At 41.9% G+C, this 21,784-nt stretch overlaps 1 protein-coding gene across 2 annotated transcripts in view; it reads left to right on the top strand.

Moving 5' to 3' along the window:
* The first annotated feature begins 565 nt into the window (after positions 1–565).
* LOC121276103 (mitochondrial calcium uniporter regulator 1-like) overlaps positions 566–21,784 on the top strand; it is a 42,056-nt gene continuing 20,837 nt past the window's right edge. The window contains exons 1-3 of one of the 2 annotated variants that reach the window (XM_041184054.1): positions 567–903; positions 10,343–10,462; positions 18,720–18,823. In XM_041184054.1, the coding sequence (XP_041039988.1) occupies positions 612–903; positions 10,343–10,462; positions 18,720–18,823 (516 nt within the window). In that variant the 5' untranslated portion in view covers positions 567–611. Of the gene's footprint in view, positions 904–10,342; positions 10,463–18,719; positions 18,824–21,784 lie in introns of both variants that reach the window. The other variant, XM_041184055.1, reaches the window with a different exon arrangement.

The raw sequence follows: 21,784 nt of genomic DNA, 5'->3' as shown, positions 1-21,784 counted from the left end.
TGATCATCTGATTTAAAATCTCCTTATGTAGCTCAGCGTCATACTTTGTTACTTCATTGCATCATCGTTGACTGTCCCTTGGTTCAAGGATGAGGTCTACTCAGACTCTGCCATATCTTCATGTGACTACACACAAATTCTTGATGAACAGATCTTTGGAGACATGGCGCAGAAAGTCCCACGACAGAGGCAGTGGATTCTGAGCGCATGATTTGCTTTCTCATCATTCACCTTATGCTGCTGCTCTGCCTCACCATTAAGGTATTAATACTCAAAGTGTGATGCAGCTTGATTGATAGGATGCAGCCATTTTGAACAATTGATAGCAAGTTCCTCCCACTCATTAGTGTCAGTGCTGCCGCGCTTCAAGGAGAGTTTCTAAGTGTGTTTGAAAAATAATAAATATTCTGTTTTGTAGCGGGCCTTGGCAGTTTTTATTATATTACAGACACCATATAAATATAGGTGGTTGTTATTGTTGTCCACCCGCGCCTCCAAATCAAATGTGCGTGATGCGTCATGACGTATATGCGGATATAGCGTGGTTTGTAGCGCGGTGACGTTAGAGGGTCTATGCGCCGTGATGTGAGGAGGAGGAGGTCAGGAGGGTGATGTCAGCAGTCAGGACCCGCGAGGTGTATGCGAGCTGGTGTCTGCGAGCCGGGTGGAGGCGAGGATTCATCTCCGGGCCTCAGGCAGCAGGTTTCACCCTGGGCCTGGCTTCATCGCCATCCTGTCGACGGCTTGCTCATTTCAGGCTCTGTTTTACTACTGTTCGGAGAGGCAATAGTGGTGGACTCCCTGGCCTCGGTCCAGCGCGAGAGCCGGAGCGGAGATGGATACTGGTGCTCTGCGACAGGGTGAACTTAGGCCCAACCCCGAGCCAGAGTCTGCTCAGGAGAGGTGAGCTGGTGTGTGATGGGAATGCGGGCTGCATCTGCCCCCCAATGAGTCAGTCATATTGGCTGAATGTATAGCGTATTCAGGACTGGACTCAGGACTTCCCCCGGATGAAGACACCAAACTTCTGTGGTTGCCTTCCGCTTCGATTTCTTCTTTAAGTTTATTACGCCTTCGGATGACATCTGTTCATTTTATGAGCCAGCCTAAGCAAAAAATGGAAAAGCTGGGCATAACCATCGTATCTGACAGCATCTGAAAAGAGAAAAGGCGGTTTAATGTTTTGGGATGTAGAAAGATAAAGACTTTTTGTAGGGTAAAAGGATAATCTGATTGTCATCCTTTCTGCTTCAGGTTGGTGAAGGGGAAGCAGAAATTGTCAGTGAAAGCGTATTTCGGTATTTTTCAGGAAATGGGCTTTACTGAATGTTTAAATACTGCCATTGGAATTTTTTTCGTTCTTGAATATAGTTAAGCTTCTGCACAGTTTTGTACAAAAGTAGTAAAGTAGTGGTAAAGGTGTTGAAGTTAGAGCAGTTACCACTGTGGTGCAAGCTGAGCAAGACAATGACCAAGTGAATGTTTTTTTCATGTAGAGGTCTTGTAGATACCATTGAGAGATGTCCCTTGCGTCTTGTCTCACGAAGTGATCAGAAATACCCGTAATAATGAGTTTGAACGTTTCCTGTCACTCCTGACTACTATCAATTTATTAATCTTTGTTCAGTGGTGCATTTCTCTGAAGCAGGGTTTTTTTGTCTTTGTGGACAACCTGGTTGTTTAGCAGAGAGCCTTTCGATTGCAAACAAAGATTACATTGTTCCATTAATTTGTTTATTCCATGTACTAAGCCACATGCTTAGAAAACAGTCCTTCCTGGCCCACTGTCTCCTGCCAACGCAATAAGTACTTATGGGTATGCACAATGGTCCGCGCAGATGTCACTGCTGCGGCCAGCCTGCTAGAAAGCCTTTAAGTGGAAATGCGTTTATCCTTCAGTAACAGCATCCCACTTTTTTTTTCTCCCTGTACTGTATAACAGAGAGAGGGCAGAGTGAGACATAGGTTCAGAGTGAGTTAGGCTATGAGATGCAGACGGTCAGAAAAAGTATTGGTTCCAGGTAACCTTGTAACGTCTGGCTTTATTGAAAAAACTTCTATTGAAGAGACAGAAGGTACAGTCTCATCTCTCTCTGACATTGTATCGGGGAGAGACAGGATGAATCTCTCACCCACATTTAACCCTCTCTTGCCTGTTGTAATCTCTGCAGATTTCAGATAGAAATGTCTTTTTAAATGAATGGTTTTTAATTCATTCACAAAATGTGTGCTTCGTTGTCTGGGCCAGCATTTATTGCCCATCCCTAGTTGTCCTTGAGAAGATGATGGTGAGCTGCCTTGAACTGCTGTAGTCCATGTGGTGTAGGCACACCCGCAGTGCTGTTAGGAAGGGAGTTCCAGGATTTTGATCCAGGGACAGTGACATATTTCCAAGTCAGGATGGTGAGTGACTTGGAGAGGAACTTCCAGGTGGTGGTGTTCCCATCTATCTGCTGCCTTTGTCCTTCCAGATGGCAATGGTCGTGAGTTTGGGAGGTGCTGTCTTAGGAGCCTTGGTGAATTCTTGCAGTGTGCCTTGTAGATGGTACACACTGCTGCTACTGTGCCTTGGTGGTGAAGGGAGTGAATATTTGTGGATGTGGTGCCAATCAAGCAGGCTGCTTTGTCCTGGACAGTGTCAAGCTTCTTGAGTGTTGTGGGAGCTGCATTCATCCAGGCAAGTGGGGAGTTTTCCATCACACTCTTGACTTGTGCCTTGTAGATGGTTGACAGGCTTTGGGGAGTCAGGAGGTGAGTTACTCGTTGCAGGATTCCTGGCCTCTGAACTCATGTAGATAAAGTATGTATATGGCTAAAAGTAAAATACTGCAGATGCTGGAAATCTGAAACAAAAGCAAAAATACCTGGAAAAACTCAGCAATTCTGACAGCATCTGTAGAGAGGAATACAGTTAATGTTTTGAGTCCGTATGACTCTTCATCAGAACTAAGAAATATAGAAATGAGGTGGAATATAAGCTGGTTGAAGGGGATGGGACAAGTAGAGCTGGATAGAGGGCCAGTGATAGGTGGAGGCAAAGAAGAGATTGCCAAAGATGTCATAGACAAAAGGACAAAGGGGTATTGACGGTGATATTAGCTGAGGAATGTGCTAATGATGACATTAAGGGTAGAGAGCAGGACAATCAAGTGACAGATAACCCTAGTGGGGGTGAGGTGGGGGGAAGGGATCAAAATAAGCTAAAAGAGATAAAACAATGGATGGAAATACATTTTAAAATAATGGAAATAGGTGGGAAAAGAAAAATATACATTAAAAAATATATAAAAAATGATAAATTATTGGAAAAAGGGGGATCGGAAAGGGGGTGGGGATGGAGGAGAGAGTTCATGATCTAAAGTTGCTGAACTCAATATCAAGTCCGGAATGCTGTAAAGTGCCTAGTTGGAAGATGAGGTGCTGTTTCTCCAGTTTGCGTTAAACTTCACTGGAACATTGCAGCAGGGCCAAGGACGGACATGTGGGCATGAGAGCAGGGAGGTCTGGGTCATGCTTGCGGACAGACCGAAGGTGTTCTGCAAAGCGGTCACCCAGTCTGTGTTTGGTCTCTCCAATGTAGAGGAGACCGTATTGGGAGCAGCGAAAGCAGTAGACTAAATTGTGGGAAGTGCAAGCGAAATGCTGCTTCACTTGAAAGGAGTGTTTGGCCCTTGGCCGGTGAGGAAGGGGTGGTAAAGGGGCAGGTGTTGCACCTTCTGCAGTTGCATGAGAAGGTGCTGTGGGAGGGGGTTGAGGTGTAGGGGGTGATGGAGGAGTGGACCAGGGTGTCCTGGAGGGAACAATCCCTGCAGAATGCTGCCTGGGGGGTGAAGGGAAGATGTGTTTGGTGGTGGCATCATGCTGGAGTTGGCGGAAATGGTGGAGGATGATCCTTTGAATGCAGAGGCTGCTGGGTTGATAAGTGAAGACAAGGGGACCCTATCATGGTCCTGGGAGGGAGAGGAAGGTGTGAGGGCGGATGCGCGGGAGATGGGCCGGACACAGTTGAGGGCCCTGTCAACCACCGTGGGTGGAAAACCTCGGTTATGGAAGAAGGAAGACATGTCAGAGGAACTGTTTTTGAAAGTGGCATCATCAGAACAGATGCGACGGAGGCAAAGAGAATGGGATGCAGTCCTTACAGGAAGCAGGGTGTGAGGAGCAGTAGTCGAGGTAGCTGTGGAAGTCTGTAGGCTTGTAATGAATATTGGTGGATAGTCTATCACCAGAAATTGAGACAGAGAGGTGAAGGAAGGGAAAGGAAGTGTCAAAGATGGCGGGGTGGAAATTGGAAGCAAAATTAATAAATTTTTCCAGGCCCAGACGAGAGCATGAAGCAGCTCCGAAGCAGTCATCGATGTACCGGAGAAAGAGCTGTGGGAGGGGGCCTGAGTAGGACTGAAACTAGGTGTGTTCCATATACCCCATAAAGAGACAGGCATAAAAGAGTCATACGGATTCGAAACGTTAACTGTATTCCTCTCCGCAGAGGTTGTCAGACCTGCTGAGTTTTTCCAGGAATTTTTGTTTTTGTTATTTATATGGCTAGTCCAGTTCATTTTCTGGTCAATGATAACCCCCCTCCCCCAGGATGTTGATGGTGGGGGATTCAGTGTTGGTAATGCCATTGAACATCAAGGGGTGATGGTTGGATTCTCTCTTGTTGGAGATGGTCATTGCCTGACACTTCTGGGCACAAATGTTACTTGCCACTTGTCAGTCCAAATCTGGATATTGTCTAGGTCTAGTTGCATTTGGACGTGGACTGCTTCAGTATCTGAGGAGTTGCAAATGGTGCTGAACGTTGTGCAATCATTAGCGAACACTTCTGACCTTACGATGGAAGGAAGGTCTTTGATGAAGCAGCTGAAGATAGTTGGGCTGAGGACACTATCCTGAGGAACTCCTGCAGTGATATTCTGGAGCAGAGATGACTGACCTCCAACAACCACAACTTGTGCTACGTATGACTCCAACCAGCGGAGAGCTTTCCCCCTGATTCCCATTGACTCCGGTTTTCCTAGGGCTCCTTGATGCCACACTCTGTCAAATGCAGCCTTGATGTCAAGGGCAGTCACTCTCACCTCACCTCGGGAGTTCAGCTCTTTTGTCCATGTCTGAACCAAGGCTGTAATGAGGTCAGGAGCTGAGTGACGCCCAGTTTGGGTTCCACAAGGGCTAGTGAGCAAGTTATTGCTAAGCAAGTACCATTTGATAGCACTGTTGATGACCCCTTCCATTAATTTACTGATGGGGCAGTAATTGGCTGGGTTACATTTGTCCTTTTTCCTGTATATCCCGTATACCTGGGCAATTTTCCACATAGCCAGTTGATGCCAGTGCTGTAGCTGTACTGGAACAGCTTGGCTAGGGGTGTGGCAAGTTTTGGAGCACAAATCGTCAGTACTATTGCCGAAATATTGTCAGGGCGCATAGCCTTTACAGTAGCCAACGCCTTTAGCGTGGTTTCTGAGCACAGAGCTTGCAGTTATTTACTTAGTAATTCAAGCGAAATGAAGTTGTGTGAGACAGTTTTGTCTGTGGATACCAGAGAATTGACACTGGACAATGCCTGTCTCTGAGGTGAAATTTGGTTTCCTATTTCAGATGGCAGAGAACCAGTAGAACTGCGCGTGCACGGCGTTGGCAGCAAACACAGCCAACTGGGCTCAGAACAAACAATGAATAATGCAAATAGGATTGAGTTGACTGTGCTTTGATGGATTTATAGCCCATAGACTATTTGGCAAATATGTTTTAGTCTATCTACTTAGAAATGTCAAATCTTGTGCCCATCAACAAAGCATCCTTTCAAAAAAAATGAGTTAGTGAATAACACTTTTGTGATGTAGTTTCCAATTTCTCAACTAATGCTGTAGGCCTGCTTCCTGAAAAAGAAGCTCAAGTTTCTCAACATTTGTAAGAAGCCAGTTTAGCTGTTGAGTGATAATAAAATTCAGCCCCTGTGACTGGATTTGGAACAGATGTCTCATTTCTGAAACTTTTGTGACATGAGCACTGTGCTGATCAATGTGAATGATCATGATTTTTAACACATCTTGAACTTTGATCTGGTACTAACTGAGCTTAAGCTATCTGAAATAGATCTGCTGAAGACATAAACAAAGTACTGTACATATTTCTTGAGAAATATGAGTGGCAAGTTTGAAATAAAAATGTTGATGGATGCCAAGTTAAACTTAGACATAGAAAAAGAGCAGCTAATATTATTGAAGGATATGATTGTTTTACAACAGAGTGAGAGAAAACCACCACATTAGAATGGTTCTGCAATTGTAACCTTTTTTTAAAAAAAGAAACCACATTAAAAATTGATTGTGGCTATAGATGACAGTTTATTATCTTTGTGGAAATTGATCAAATTACTATTAAAGAAAGACTTTGCATTTATGAGATGCCTCAAATGTTTTACAGCAAGTGGCTTACATTTGAAGTGCAGCAACTCATTATGTGAGTAAGCAGGACAGGTAATTTGTATGTGGCATGTGAGTTAGTTGATCTGTTTTTCATGATATTGATTGGGAAAGGAATGTTGACCAGGTCACTGGGAGAGCACTTTACTCTTTATATGCACTTGAGCAAGTAGACAGGGTGTTAGCTTATTGTCTTATCCTAAAGACTGCACTTCTGTCAATGCAACAAGAACTTGCATTTATGTAGCATCCTGAGGCACTTAATAGGAATGTTACAAAACAAAATTTGTCATTGAGCCACAAGATATTAGGACGGGTGACAAAAAGCTTGGTCAAAGTGGTAAGTTTTCAGGATCATTGTAAATCAGGAAAGAGAGAGGTGGAGAGCGTTGAGGGAATTCCAGAACATGAGCCTAGGCAGCTGAGAGCCCAGCCATCAATGGTGGAGTGCTGAAAATGCAGCCCTCCCTCAGTCCTACAATGAACTAGTTGCTGTAGATGATATCCTTGCTATGTGGCTTTGCTTTGAGTGTGAGTGCTGCAAACTGACACTTGATGCTTAAAAGGGAAAGTGCAGTTGAGGGAGTACATTTATAAATTTTATCCAGATTTAGTAAAAACATTTTTCATACTGTCAGTTCTCTCCCCTTGCATGGCGGCTGCTGCTGCACAATGCATTAATGGGGTGTATTTTGATGAGGTCCATAGAAACAATCAGGGCTGCAACTGGCCCGAGAGCTTAACTGGGGTCATCACACAAGAAAAAAAATCACATTATGAAGGCAACATATCCAATTTATAATGTGGATCCTAGGGCACTGGATCAACTTGAGAATGTCTGAAATTGCAAAACTTTTGTGGCACTACATGAAATGCCCTCTGGTGATGTTCACTGGTATTTGTCAAGCTTTTGTGCTTCTGAACAAGTAAGAAAATATATTTTTCCATTTTCATAAGAGTCAAAACAATTCTTAATATTTTCCAGAATACGATATATATAAATACCCACACAGCTTCTCCCTTGTTGATGGATTTTTAATATCTACCACCTGCTGTTGGGTTTCACTTTATGATCCTTTTTTTATTCATTCACGGGATGTGGGCTTCGCTGGCTGGGCCAGCATTTATTACCCATTCCTAGTTGCCCTTGAGAAGGTGGTGGTGGTGAGCTATCTTCTTAAACCACTGCAGTCCACGTGGTGTAGGTACACCCACAGTGCTGTTAGGGAATTCCAGGATTTTGACCCAGCAACAGTGAAAGAATGGCGATATATTTCCAAGTCAGGATGGTGAGTGACTTGCAGGGGTACCAGGCGGTGGTGGTCCCATCTATCTGCTCCCCTTGTCCTAGGTGGTAGTGGTTGTGGGTTTGGAAGGTGCTGTCTAAGGAGCCTTGGTGAATTCCTGCAGTGCATCTTGTAGATGGTGTACACTGATGCAACTGTGTGTCGGTAGTGAAGGAAGTGACAGTTTGTGGATGTGGTGCCAATTGAGTGGACAGCTTTGTCCTGGATGGTGTCCAGCTTCTTGAGTGTTGTGGGAGCCACACTATCCAGGCAAGTGGAGAGTATTCCATCACGCTCCTGATTTGTTCCTTGAAGATGGTGGACAGGCTTTGGGGAGTCAAGAAGTGTTACTCGTCACCTGATTCCTAGCCTCTGACCTGCTCTTGTAGCCACGGTATTTATAAGGCTAGTCCAGTTCAGTTTCTGGTCAATGGTAACTCTCAGGATGTTGATATTGGGGGATTCAGTGATGGTAATGCCATTGAACATCAAGAGGCGATGGTTGGATTCTCTCTTGTGGGAGATGGTCATTGCCTGGCACTTGTGTGGTGTAAATGCTACTTGTCAGCCCAAGCCTGGACATTGCTGCATTTGGATATGGACTCCTTCAGTATGTGAGGTGTCATAAATGGGTGCTGAACATTGTGCAACCATTAGCAAACATCCCCACTTCTGACCTTATGATGGAAGGAAGATCTTTGATGAAGTGGCTAAGGATAGTTGGGCTGAGGACACTACCCTGAGGCACTCCTGCAGTGATGTGGAGCTGAGATGACTGACTCCAACAACCACAAACATCTTCCTTTGTGCTAGGTATGACTCCAACCAGCGGAGAGTTTCACCCCTGATTCCCATTGACTCCAGTTTTGCTAGGGCTCCTTGATGCCACACTCGGTCAAATGCTGCCTCATCTTTTGCACGCTGTGCTGGGCTCCTCTACCATTGAGGATGGGATATTTGTGGAGCCTCCTCCTCCAGTGAGTTGTTCAAATGTCCACCACCATTCACGACTGGATGTGGCAGGACTGCAGGGCTTAGATCTGATCCGTTGGTTGTGGGATCATTTAGCTCTATCTATCACTTGTTGCTTATGCTGTTTGGCATGCAAGTAGTCCTATGTTATAGCTTCACCAAGTTGATATCTTATTTTTAGATATTGCTGGTGCTGCTCCTGGCATGCCCTCTTGTACCTTTCATTGAACCAGGGTTGATCCTCTGACTTGATAGTAATGGTAGAGTGGGGTATTTGTCAGGCCATGAGGTTGCAGATTGTGTTCGAGTATGATTCTGCTGCTGTTGACCCACAGCGCCTCATGGGTGCCCAGTCTTGAATTGCTAGATCTGTTCGAAATTTATCCCATTTAGGTGGTAGTGCCACACAACACGAAGGAGAGTATCCTCAATGTGAAGGCGGGAATTCGTCTCCACAGTGACTGTGCAATGGTTACTCCTACCGATACTGTCATGGACAGATGCATCTGCAGCAGGCAGGTTGGTGAGGGTGAGGTCAAGTATGTTTTTCCCTTTTGTTGGTTCCCTCACCACCTACCTCAGACCCAGTCAAGCAGCTATGTCATTTAGGACTCGGCCAGCTCGGTCAGTAGTGGTGCTACCGAGCCACTTTTGGTGATGGACATTGAAGTCGCCCAGCCAGAGTACGTTCTGTGCTCTTGAACCCGTTGTTCAACATGGAGGAGCACCGATTCATCAGTTGAGGGAGGGCGGTACATGGTAATCATCAAGAGGCCTTCCTTCCTGGCCTCTATTTCCCTGACCTGATGCCATGAGACTTCATGGATTCCAGATTCAATGTTGAGGACACCCAAGGCAACTCCCTCCCGACTGTATACCACTGTGCCACAATTTCTGCCGGGTCTGTCCAGTGGGACAGGACATACCCAGGGGTGGTGATGGTGGAGTCTGGGACATTATCGGTACCTAAGATATGATTCCATGATGATGACTATGTCAGGCTGTTGCTTGACTAGTCTGTGAGGCAGCTCTCCCAATTTTGGCACTAGCCCCCAGATGTTAGCAAGGAGAACTTTGCAGGGTCGACAGGGCTGCGATTGCTCTTATCGTTTCCGGTGCCTAGGTCGGTGTAGGGTGGTCTGTCCGGTTTCATTCCTTTTTTGTGACTTTGTATTGGTTTGTTACAACTGAGAGGCTTGCTCGGCCATTTCAGGGTCAACATGTAGGCCGACCAGGTAAGGACGACAGATTTCCTTCCCTAAAGGACATTCGTGAAACAGATGGTTTTTTTTACAACAATTGACAATGGTTTCATGGTTATCATTAGGCTTTTCATTCCAGATTTTTATTGAATTCAAATTCCACCTTCTCCCTTGGCAGGATTTGAACCCAGGTCCCCAGAGCATTACTCTGGGTCTCTGCATTACTAGCCCAGCAACAATACCACTACTCCATCGCTTCCTCATTGAAGGAACAGAATAGTCAATTAGAGGACCAGCTTTCATGAAAATATTTATTTTCATTGTGGTGACAGTTTTTAGTCAAATCACATTTCCTAGGGGTCCCCTTCCTTCCTGTCCTCTATTTCCCTACTTCAAAAAGTCAATGGCAGTTTTTCTCTTTCTAAAACTTGTATCAATTTTATTTTAGAGTTAAGTGCATCTGTAGGATCTTCTCAGTATAGCTTGAAGAAAGTGGATCTGTCTCCATTGGAAGGTCGGAAGTTCTATTTCGATACTCATGCAGTGGTACGACAACTGGAAGAATATGGTAAATATAACTGTGTGTATTTTCCTACTGAAAGTTTATCTTGATTTTATTTTCTACTTTACCATTGTATTCCCTAAATCAATTGTTGTTCTGGATGAGTGAAATTATCTGAGTGATCACAGTAAATCTAGAAGATAGAAAACGAGCAAACTCTCGAACTCTAGATGCTCATAAGTAACTGGCAATCCTGGAATTTGAACCTGTGAACATTTGGAGGGAAGAAAGTTCCACCTAGAAATGGGGTTTCAACCTAACATGAATAAATTGTATGCTTAAACTGAAGTTGAATGTAATGCTGTACCAAAGTTATGATCGGGATTTTGCAGGAGTAAGACAACAAAGCTGTCAGTATTTACCATCATTAATCCTCTGAAATTGTCTGTAACTTCTGGATTCCGCATATGCGCAGTTAAACATGGCAATCCAGAAGCTGCAGTCAATGACTGCACATCCCCAAAGGAAACACTGTTGCGATTCCGCCCAGACTGCAACCAATATGAAATGATTAAACTGACAAAATCTCCACCTTTACGTTCTTAGTTTCATTGTAAAAACCCTTGGAAAAAATTGCATCTTGTTGAATGCGGGGTCACTGTTTCTAACGGTATATCATGTTGGTTACTGCTAAAAAGCCATACTGTCTTTGAAAGAATAATTTAATATTTGATGAATGTCAAATTCTCCATTACGATAAACTTAACAGTTTATATTTTTTAAAGTCTATTTGATATTCCACCATTATCCCATGTATATGTCCCAGTCAATGTTTTCAATCTAAAATTTAAAATTAAAAGTGAAGGATAGAAATTGATTTTACTTCCTGGTTTTCTGCCTGTGACTCTGAAACCTTACAAATTGGTATCAGGCGTGGGATTCATAGTGGTCGAAGTATCAGTGGCTTGAAATTTGAGAACCAACATAGGTTGTAGTTAAACATATGTGGAGTAGTTCTTAGAAACATAGAAGATAGGAGCAGAAGTAGGTCATTCAGCCCTTCGAGCTTGCTCAGCCATTCAGTATGATCATAGTTGATCCTCTATCTCAACTCCATACTCCCACTCTCTCCCCATACACCTTGACAACTTGAGTCCAGAAATCTATCCATTTTCTTAAATACATTCAGTGACTTGGCCCACAACCTTCTATGGTAGAGAATTCCACAGGTTCACCACCCTCTGAGTAAAGACGTTTCTCCTCATCTCAGTTCTAAATGGTCTACCCCATATCCTGAGACTGTGACTGGTTGTTCTAGACCCCCAAGAGGAAGCATCATCCCTGCATCCAGTCTGTCCAGTCATGTTAGTTTTTTATAACTTTCAATGAGGTCCCCTCTCATTCTTCTATATTCCGGTGAATACAGGCCTAATTGGCCCAATCTCTCCTCATACGACAACCTGCCATCCCAGGAATCGGTCTGGTGAATTTTCGCTGCACTCCTTGTATGGCACGTATATCCCTTCTTGGGCAATGCAACCAAAACTGCACACAATACTTTAGATGTGGTCTCACCATGACCCTGTACAGCTGCAGTAAGTCATCCTTGCTCCTGTACTCAAGCCCTCTCGCAATGAAGGCCAACATACCATTGCCCTTCTCAATTGCTTTCTACACCTGCATGCTTGCTTTCAGTGGTTGGTCTACAAGGACACCCAGGTCCATTTTTACATCAACATTTCCCAACCTATCACCATTTAAATAATACTCTGCCATTCTGTTTTTCCTACCAAAGTGGATAACTTCACGTTTATCCACATTATACTACATCTGCCATGTATTTGCCCACTCTCACAACCTGTCTTGTCACGACTCACTGGGGATAGTGCATGGTACTTGCAAGCCCCACTGTTCCCCAAGCCGGGACAAATGTGAAAAGTTTGATCAAACCATCAGATTGCCCCAATTCTACCTAACCGTTTAATTTAGTTTAACAGAACACGAGCACCAGGTTTGTAAACTTAATAAATAAATAACTGTTTATTGAACAAATTGTCTTTAACTAGTGGCAAAAGAAAGACATATGAGCTCCTAACTTCTAACACAATTTAACCTCTACCTCCTTAAATCTCTATGCACACACATAAGACACACAAAACATGGATTTTAAGGGTGGGGTAAAACAGTTCAATAGCACCAATCCAGAGTATAGGATTCGATAGTTTGATTTTGATTAATGTCTTCCAAATTCCTTTCAGTTCTTGTTGATGACACAAGGTAGTCTTCCAGCACTTCAGCACTTTCAGTATTTAGTTCACTGGTTGAGCACTCACTTTCAATGTCTGCAACAGTGATTTTTCCCCTTTGCTTCTTGACAGGGGCTTTCAGAGAGAGAGAGAGCAGGTTATAGAGATACGAGGAGAAAAAAAAAGTTAGCTATTATCGTGGAATTACTGGAATCTTCCACACGCAGGACAAAGAGGTTTTAGGTCTTGTTCCTTTCAGGCTAGGAGCTATTCTGCTCTGCTCTCAAAACCTGGTCATCTGGTCAGGAGCCAACTAAAATGCTGTTGTCAAGCAGCTCCCTTGGTCCAGGACTCCTTTCTGCACCATCCTGTCTTTCATGGCACACTCTGTTCCAGGACTGCAACATTGTATATATCTCTCATCCTGTTCCAGTGGACATGTCTTTCAACCTGCAGCCATTGTAATTTTAATCCACAATCCAACAGAAAATAAAAAGCTTACAGTCTACATTGTCTTGAAGTCTCTTAACACCCTCCAAGTTTGTGCAGTCAGCAAACTTTGAACTATTATATTTGATTCCTTCACCCAAATCATTGTGAATATCTGGGGCCCAAGCACCGACCCCTGCGGTACCTCACTAGTCACCACTTGCCACTCCGAGAAAGGCCCGTTTATTCCTACTCTCTCTTTCCTGTCTGCTAACCAATTCTCAACCCATTGCCATATATTACCCCCAATCCCATGTGCTTTAATTTTATACACTAACCTCTTATGTGGGACTTTATCAAAAGCTTTCTTCTTAAGTGGAGCCAGGAGTCTTAATGGCATAGGCATATGTTAAGGAATGATTGATAAGAGATTTTGACTGAGAAAACAGGTTGGAGAGTCACAGATTACCCCAGATAGGCAATTGAGAAGCTCAAGTGATTTTAAGGTAGTTTATAAAGCTAGTTAAGAAGCAACAGTTTAGATATGATGTTTAAGCTAACTAGATCAAAGCATAAGACCCATGAGAGCCATTTACTGATCCCAGAAGAGGAATGGGCAGATGGAGCAGAGTGTATTGGCCTCTTTAGCTTGTGGTGGCAGCCTTGTCCTCAGTATCTAAAGCGTTAGGAAGCCTTTCTCCCATGCTTCCTCCATCTTTCCTGGTCTTGCTCCATCTGATGAATGCAACTGCCTGACGAAGACTGCACCCATCTCCAAACACCATGACTTTACCAACACTTTATTTCTAGGGGCTGGTAGTTCGCCATATGTCAATCACTTATTGGAACCCTTCTAACCAATGAATATAGGACAGGTACTCAAGAAGATTTGGGTGGTTCGTTTTTCGGCCAACACAAACACGATGGGCCAGGTAGCCTCTTCCTGTGCTGTAAACCTTTTATGATTCTATGTCAGGGTGGTCACCTCCCCCCTTGTCATCACTTTAACTTAAGGTCACTATTTAGTTTACCTCATGCTGAGGGCCATTTGCTGACCCTTACCAGACACTCGTGTATATATAAAAGCATATCCAAGGTGCCGTCCTAACAACTTATGATTGTCAACATGGAAGCCTGAATCAGGAGACCTCAGCATTTCTTGGGATTGTTTGTGTTTTTCCAGAGGGAGAGAGAAAATGTTTCTTTGCCAAGGTGGCCTTATGCTATGCCCACCAATTCCTTAAGAAATCTATGCTTATTTTGAAAAGTATCGTTTATTAAAGGCCTTATTTCTAACACCTTGTTTGCTGGCATCACTGCTGGTGGGCATCTGGAGATCCATTTGACTTGGCGCCAGACTCAGGCTGGCATCAGGAATGATGAAATCCACAACAGATCGCTAGATCTTTGTGGAGAGCTTTTTTCGAGGCCAGCAGCAAGTGCCGTGGTTTCTGACTGCAAAACCTGGGCCAATATTTAAAGGCTTTTGACCAGTCACTACTAAGGATTCAGATATAACTTAAAGTACTTCCATTCCTGAAACTCATCTTGGTGTACTTCCCTAGGGGTCTCATCACAATACTTGCATTTATATTATTGTATATCAATTTTTTAGGATAATTTTGTCCTGTTTCTGGAGTTCTGGAAAGGACTTAAATTTTGCATGAGCTCAGGAAGTCCCAAAGCATTTTACGATGAAGCACATTTTTGAATTATAGTCACGGTTGTAATATAGAAAAACTGGGCAACCAATTTGTGCCCAGGAGGTTCTAAAAATAGCAGAGAGACATGTGACTGGATAATCTTTTGATGTTGCTTGAGGGGCAAATATTGGCCAGGAGAACTTCCCAATTCCTCTTCAAATTGTGCCATAAGATCTTTTGTATCCATCAGAAAAGGCTGTTGAAGCCTCGACTTAACATTTCATCCATAAGAAGGTAACCCTGGCACTGCAGCACTTCCTCAGTGCTGCATTGGGTTATGTGCTTAAGTCCGAAGTGAGACTTCAACCCCTAAACTTCTGTGAGAGTGCTCCCTCTGTGCCAAGATCTCAAAGTCTATGATTTCAAAGAAAAATATTCACTATTTTTTATTCATTCAAGGGATGCAGTTGTCGCTGGCTAGGCCAGCACTTAGTGCCCATCCCTAATTGCCCTTGAGAAGGTGGTGGTAAGCTGCTGCCTTGAACTGTTGCAGTCCATGTGGTGTAGGTACACCCACAGTGCTGTTAGTGGCAGGGGGAGGGGCGGGGGGGGTGGGGTAGTTCCAGGATTTTGACCCAGCAACAGTGAAGGAATGGCGATATAGTTCCAAGTCAGGATGGTGAGTGGCTTGGAGGGGAACTTCCAGGTGGTGGTGTTCCCATGTGTCTGCTGCCCTTGTCTTTCTAGATGGTAACAGTCATGGGTTTGGAAGGTGCTATCTAAGGAGCCTTGGTGACTTCCTGCAGTGCATTTTGTAGATGGTACACTCTGCTGCCACTGTGCGTTGGTGGTGAAGGGAGTGAATGTTTGTGGAAGGGGTGCCAATCAAGTGGGCTGCATTGTCCTGAACGGTGTCAAGCTTCTTGAGTGTTGTTGGAGCTGCATTCATCCAGCTAAGTGAAGAGTATTCCATCATTTCCTGACTTGTGCCATGTAGAAGGTGGACAGGTTTTGGGGAGTCAGGAGGTGAATTACTTGCTGCAGGGTTCCTAGCCGCTAACCTGCTCTTGTAGCCTCAGTATTTATATAGCTAGTCCAGTTCAGTTTCTGGTCAATGATAAACCCCAGGATTTTGATAGTGGGGGATTCAGTGAAGGCAATGCCATTGAATGTCAAGGGGTGATGGTTGGATTCTCTCTTGTAAATGATCCTTGCCTGGCACTTGTGTAGCATGAATGTTACTTGCCACTTTTATGTAGTGATTTTCACAACCACAGGACATCCCAAGGTCCTTTACAGCCAATGAAGTATTTTTAAAGTGTATTTACTGTTATAATGTGTGAAAAACATGGCAGCTAGATTGTGCACGTCAAGCTCTCACAAACAGTGTGATAATTACCAGATAATCTGTTTTTGTGATGTTAGCTGAAGGATAAATATCATTCAGGGTACAAATTCACCTGCACATCTTCAGAATAATGCCATTAGATCTTTTACATCCACCTGAGGGGGCAGATGGGACCTCATTTTAATGCCTCATCTGAAAGAAAGCATCTCTAATAGTGCAATGCACCTTCAGTACTGCTTAGAATGTCAGCCTTTGTTCTGGCATAAAAAGTCCAGGAATCGGTCCTGAACCTGCAAGAGTGCTACCAACTGAGGCATGGATGGCACTTAATTCATTTAAGTTCATTAATAGATATGTTTCTTACTAGATATCTAAAAGTAATAGCTATCAGGTGGCACATTTTATACTCTTTTTCTTTATGCAAGTGAAGGAGAAACCACTACGTTGGTGCTCTGATTGGAATTAAATTCAAGGGATTACTTGGGTGACCAATGCCTCTCATTAAACCAGTATTTTACTTGCTTATGGTATTATGGACTTTGCATTAACACCACCTTCAGTAAGAAATTGTGATATTCAGTCATTTTAATGTTTACATGACTTTGGGAGGGATATTCCGGCCCCGCCAGGATTGCCCTGTTCAGCCGAAAGTCAATGGACTTTTGGTTGGGCCGCCAAATCTCCCGCAGAGGGTCCCGCCACAATGGGACTGGAAAAACCCAGCCTTTGTCTAGCAAAGGCTAAGTTATTCCTACTGCCAGAAAGCAGTATTTTCACGTTACTAGCATCATCCATATCAGAATGTTTCTCATGACCAAATATGCACAGTTTATTACTGGGACTTTTACTTATGCCTCTGAAGCGCCATGTAGCATATATACACAACTTTTAATGTAGAGAAATGAAAGCTACACAGATGCTTGTGTTGTACTTCGTGATTTAAGTGATTGTATTGTGGGTGCAGAGCAATTGAATCGAGAGAGAATTACGTTTTCCAAAAATGGAGAAAACTCCATACAATTGTAAACAGTCATTTACAATCCACTTCCAACTAAAAAGGAGAACCTCTTGCTGACAATGCTTGTATGTGACCTTATTATCTATTGATGACTGTTCATAATCCTATAATTTAACAATGGGAATAACAATCAAAATGCATTTCCAAAGCTGTTATAGGATTTCAGTTATGTGGGAAATATTTTTCAATAGTTTTAGTTGTACTATCCCCTCCTCAATCATAATTGTGCTTTAAAAGTAATTAATTTGATTTTTTTCTCTTTTGAGGGTTTTATGACATCTGCCAAGAATATTCTAGCAACCACAAGATGTGGTTTACCTCAAGGTTCTCGATACTAAAATTTCAGACAAAGCAATTAATATTGGAGGAGAAAGTACTTGATGTGCCTAAGACTCCATCTATTGGCTTTTTTTGGGCTCCTCGGTAGCATCTAATAGTTTGTTTATAGAAATAAAACTGTTGATCTGAATACATTGGTCATGTTTTTTATTAATTAACCTCCTTGATTTTCCAAGTATACTGAGGAATTTTTGGATGATTAAAATCCTACCACTAGTTCTAGTAGTTGAGGCCTGTTTTATTACCAATATGTGATCAGATTAATTTACATTCAGTCAATAATATTATGTAAATTAAATCAGCACAATGTTGAGCAACTTAATTAATGAGGTTAAGGTATAAGTGTATATTGCTGGCCACTTAAGTGTATTTTCTATTTCATCCACTAAACTATATTATGTAGCAGAATTTTTAATACAATATTTTTTTAAAAGTACAAATAGTGCAATTACAAAAACACATTAAGGTGAACTAAGTATAGTGATTGGTAGGATAGCGTTTTCCTGATATGTGTTAGTTTCTCTGTGGTCAGACTACAAACTGTAGGGTTGCATGCATTGGAGGCAGAGTTTTGGGGTGAGGGTTGTGGTGTGGAATAGCATGGAGTCACATAAATGAAAGCAATAGGGCTTGCAAAGCATATCAGAGCGTAACAGGAATAAAAGCACAACACCTGCAAGCATGGAAAAGGTTGTAAAGTGAGTTAATGATGGAATTCTTCATTCATGGGGCTTTTACACTATATCTAGTGTGGGTGCCAAGCAAGTTATAATCTAACTCCGGAGTTGGACTTCCAGATAGAAGACTTGGCGGAGGCTGTAGTTTGTCTTTGGGTTTGCCACTTCATGAAGTGTATACTCAAGTTTTATTTTAAAGCAGTAGACAGCTCAGCTGGTTAAATGAAAAGGAGATTTAAAATCAGCTGAGCAGAGGTCAGAGAGGACAGTTGCCATTTTAAATGTCACAGCAAAGGAGAAGATGTAGCATTAGCTGATAAATACGACAACAGAACAAGTATTCCTGGATACCAGCTGTCATGGTGAGAATTTTGGATAGAAACTTTACAGTATTTGCCCTCATCTTCTATATGAGGATTGATGTTGGGGATATAATTGAGTACAGGATTATTATATGAAGGCATGCTTAAAAGAGGGCATCTATGGTAATTGTCAGTTTTATTTCAGGTAACTTCTGTTACTTTATGGTCTGCCAACCTTTTCACTATTCTCGTTAAATTTCACAATATCTTTGTTCTGCCAGCCTTTCTTGATAACATGTTTTACTGCTGTTTTTCTTGCAGGCTTCACCACTAAGCAGTCCGAGGTTGTGGTAGCTGCTCTGTTGAGAGTTATGCACTCCAGCATGGAAGTTACGTACAAGGACTTTGCAACCAAAATTCAACAAGTAAGGCAGTCCCAGTGATACTAAAAGCAAAATGCTGCAGCTAATGGGAATAAAGCAAAAACATAAAATGCGGGAGAGACTCAGCTATCAGTCAACATCTGATGAGAAAACACATTTCCAGTGCGAATGTCAATTGCGTCATGTTTTCCTGATGGATGCTGCCTGACCTGCTGAGTGTCTCCAGTATTTTTATTTTTGTTTCTGCCCCAGTGATAAGGTATGTTGTCTGAAATACATTCTTATTTGATGGATGAAATGTGACACTGCATTTTGCAAGCAACAAAGGATATACAACATTTTGCAGGCTTGTAATTTAATCAATGAGCTTAAAGAACCTCAAACTATAATGGGTGATATTCCCTGTCAGTCAAACTTGATGCTGAAATTACGTTCTTTCTATAATGTTGTTTAACGTATGCTGGCTGTGTTTTTTATTGCTAAGTCTTGGTCCTGCCTTTTTCATCTACAAAAGGTATGTCTCCAAAATAAGTTGTGAACATTTCATGTTGGAATATTCTTGAAGATATGTTTTTTTTAAAGCACCTTTCAAGCAATCAGTAATTCTGTAAATGGAGTTGGCTCTTTTTAAGTTATAATTTTTTTTGTGTTGCAGACTTTTTGAAGTAGTTCAAAGATTTGTGATAAACTGACACTGAAATTAATGCAGGCCAGTCTGACTGTGGGGTATCCTGCCAACTCTAACTTGATTAATTTTCTTTAGTGATTTTCAAATTTATTGGACAGTGTTAAAAGCATAAATGCTATTGGTTGCTAAGAATGTTAATTTGGACTTTAATAGAACCGTAGAACAACCAGAGTATGTAACCATTGGAATTAGATTACAGGAATTGGCTTTTCAACCTATCCAATCTTGCCGCTGTTAACTCTTCAACAGTAGCTATCTACTATAAACCCTGTTTCCTCCTCATTTCAAGTGTTTCTCATTCCATTTTTCAATGATATAGTTTCTGTCTCAGTAGTCACTTGTAGTAAAGCATTCGATGTTCCAACAACCATATGAAAAATGACTCTTCATTTTATTAGACATAATCTTTATTTATGCCCTCTTGTTAATGTTTTGCTAACCAGTGGAAGCAATCTTTTACTTTTTACCCTCTTAAAACCTTTGATAATTTTGAAAACTGCCAGTAGATTCTTCTCTTTCTTCTTTAATTGCTGCTCCAGTGGGAAGAAAAAAGAACTGTTTTTCAAGCCTTCATTTTTAAAATCTCTGGCACCGTTCTATTGAAACTCCTCTGTACCCTTTCCATGTCTAATAATTTTTTCTATAGTAGCTTTACCAGAGCTACCTGCGATACTTGGTTGTGGCCTGGTTACGAACCCAGCATCAGTTCCTTGCTTTTACATTCGCTGTCTCAATGTATAAAACTCAATGGTATTTGCTTTTTTGTAGCCTTTTCTCACAATGCATTTTCTGCAGTGTCTGTGCCTGTCACAATTCCTCTGCCTTTATTTACAGTATATGTTCCTTAACTGCCTAGATAAGATTATTCTAACTCTTACTTGGATTGCTGTGAGGCTCAAAACTGTCACCTAAGCACTCTGACGCTGAGAATAAATCATAATGATAATACTAAAGTACTATGAATAACTTCATTCCTGTAACAGTAACTGTTAAATGTCAAACAGAATTGTTAAAATACAATATCACACAATTAAAACATGAAAGCATTTATCCTCGCTCATCTCTTGTCCTTTTTTCTTCTTGCATTCAGTCTTTAGCTGAGATTTTCTCTTTTTGATATTTGCACTTTTTTCTATTCAAACATTTTTTGCACTTTTAATTTTATAGTTCCAGGTATTTGTAATGTTCCTATCTTATAGTTGCATCTGTTTTGAGTACATTTATGCCTTCCCTTACTTGTTTTGTGATTGAATTGAATTGATGTGTACACATTGAATGTAGTGTGCCAAACTATATTTAGCAATTAGCCAACAAATAATGGCAGTGCTAGTTGTTTTCCTCAAAAACTAAAAACATAAATTACCTACATTTGCATTTTTTTCCTGCCCTTCCAAAGTATTTTCTCATCTTTGCTGTCTTTTCTCTTATTTCATCTGTTCCAAGGCACTTCAGTTATGAAACCTGCTGTTGGGAATTGCACGAAAGGTAGACAGTATGTAGTCGTGTGTGTGTTTTTCTTTCTTCTTTCCCAGCTCTCTCTGGACAGATGCCTGGTCTCTACTCAATAGCCTCCTGTAATGGCATAGTTATAATCTGAGCACAGATTGTGAAGGCTCACAGATGTTACTTGAATAACTAACTCTATGATACTATATATTGGAGCTTCAAGGCATTCAGCCACCATATTACCCCAAAAAATGATGAAAACTGAATTGTTCCTTATCTTTTGTATTTATTTTCCATGTTATCATACTAAAAATTAACACTTAAGCATTGAAATATCTCCAAGGACCTCTAGAAGTTTAATTTGTATGTCTGTATTTCACATAATTTCCAAAGGTAGTGTAACCACCAACATGCTGTGTCAATAACTCAGATACTTACTGTTCTACTGCAATTAAATAAAACTGGGCAAGCGGAATGTTTAACAGAGAATTCCATAAACCGATTAGCTTGCAGCCTAAAATATTCCAGAATATAATTAGCTCCAGGCCTGTGATTTCTTGACTTGTGCACCTTACACGCACTAGTTCTGCAATGCAGTTGCCTGATAGGGGAATCAGCCTTTCTGTTTCCTACTTGTGTGACTGGAAACACGGATTTCACCTAGTTAAACTGGAGAGAGGAAAAGGATTTGAATCATAATAGAGTGATTTTTCTTTTCTTAGCTATGAGATTTCTATTCTGAAATGCCAAATGCATCTATAAGTAGTCTTGAATAAAATTGAATATATATACACCAGCATTTGTAAGGTTTGGTTACTCCATTTTATTTTAAAACTGCAAACCTGGCCAGTGTTCAGATTCCTAATAAA

This window comes from Carcharodon carcharias, chromosome 3, assembly GCF_017639515.1.
Source record: "Carcharodon carcharias isolate sCarCar2 chromosome 3, sCarCar2.pri, whole genome shotgun sequence".
Taxonomy (NCBI): domain Eukaryota; kingdom Metazoa; phylum Chordata; class Chondrichthyes; order Lamniformes; family Lamnidae; genus Carcharodon; species Carcharodon carcharias.
This window is presented reverse-complemented; position numbering and strand designations above follow the sequence as displayed.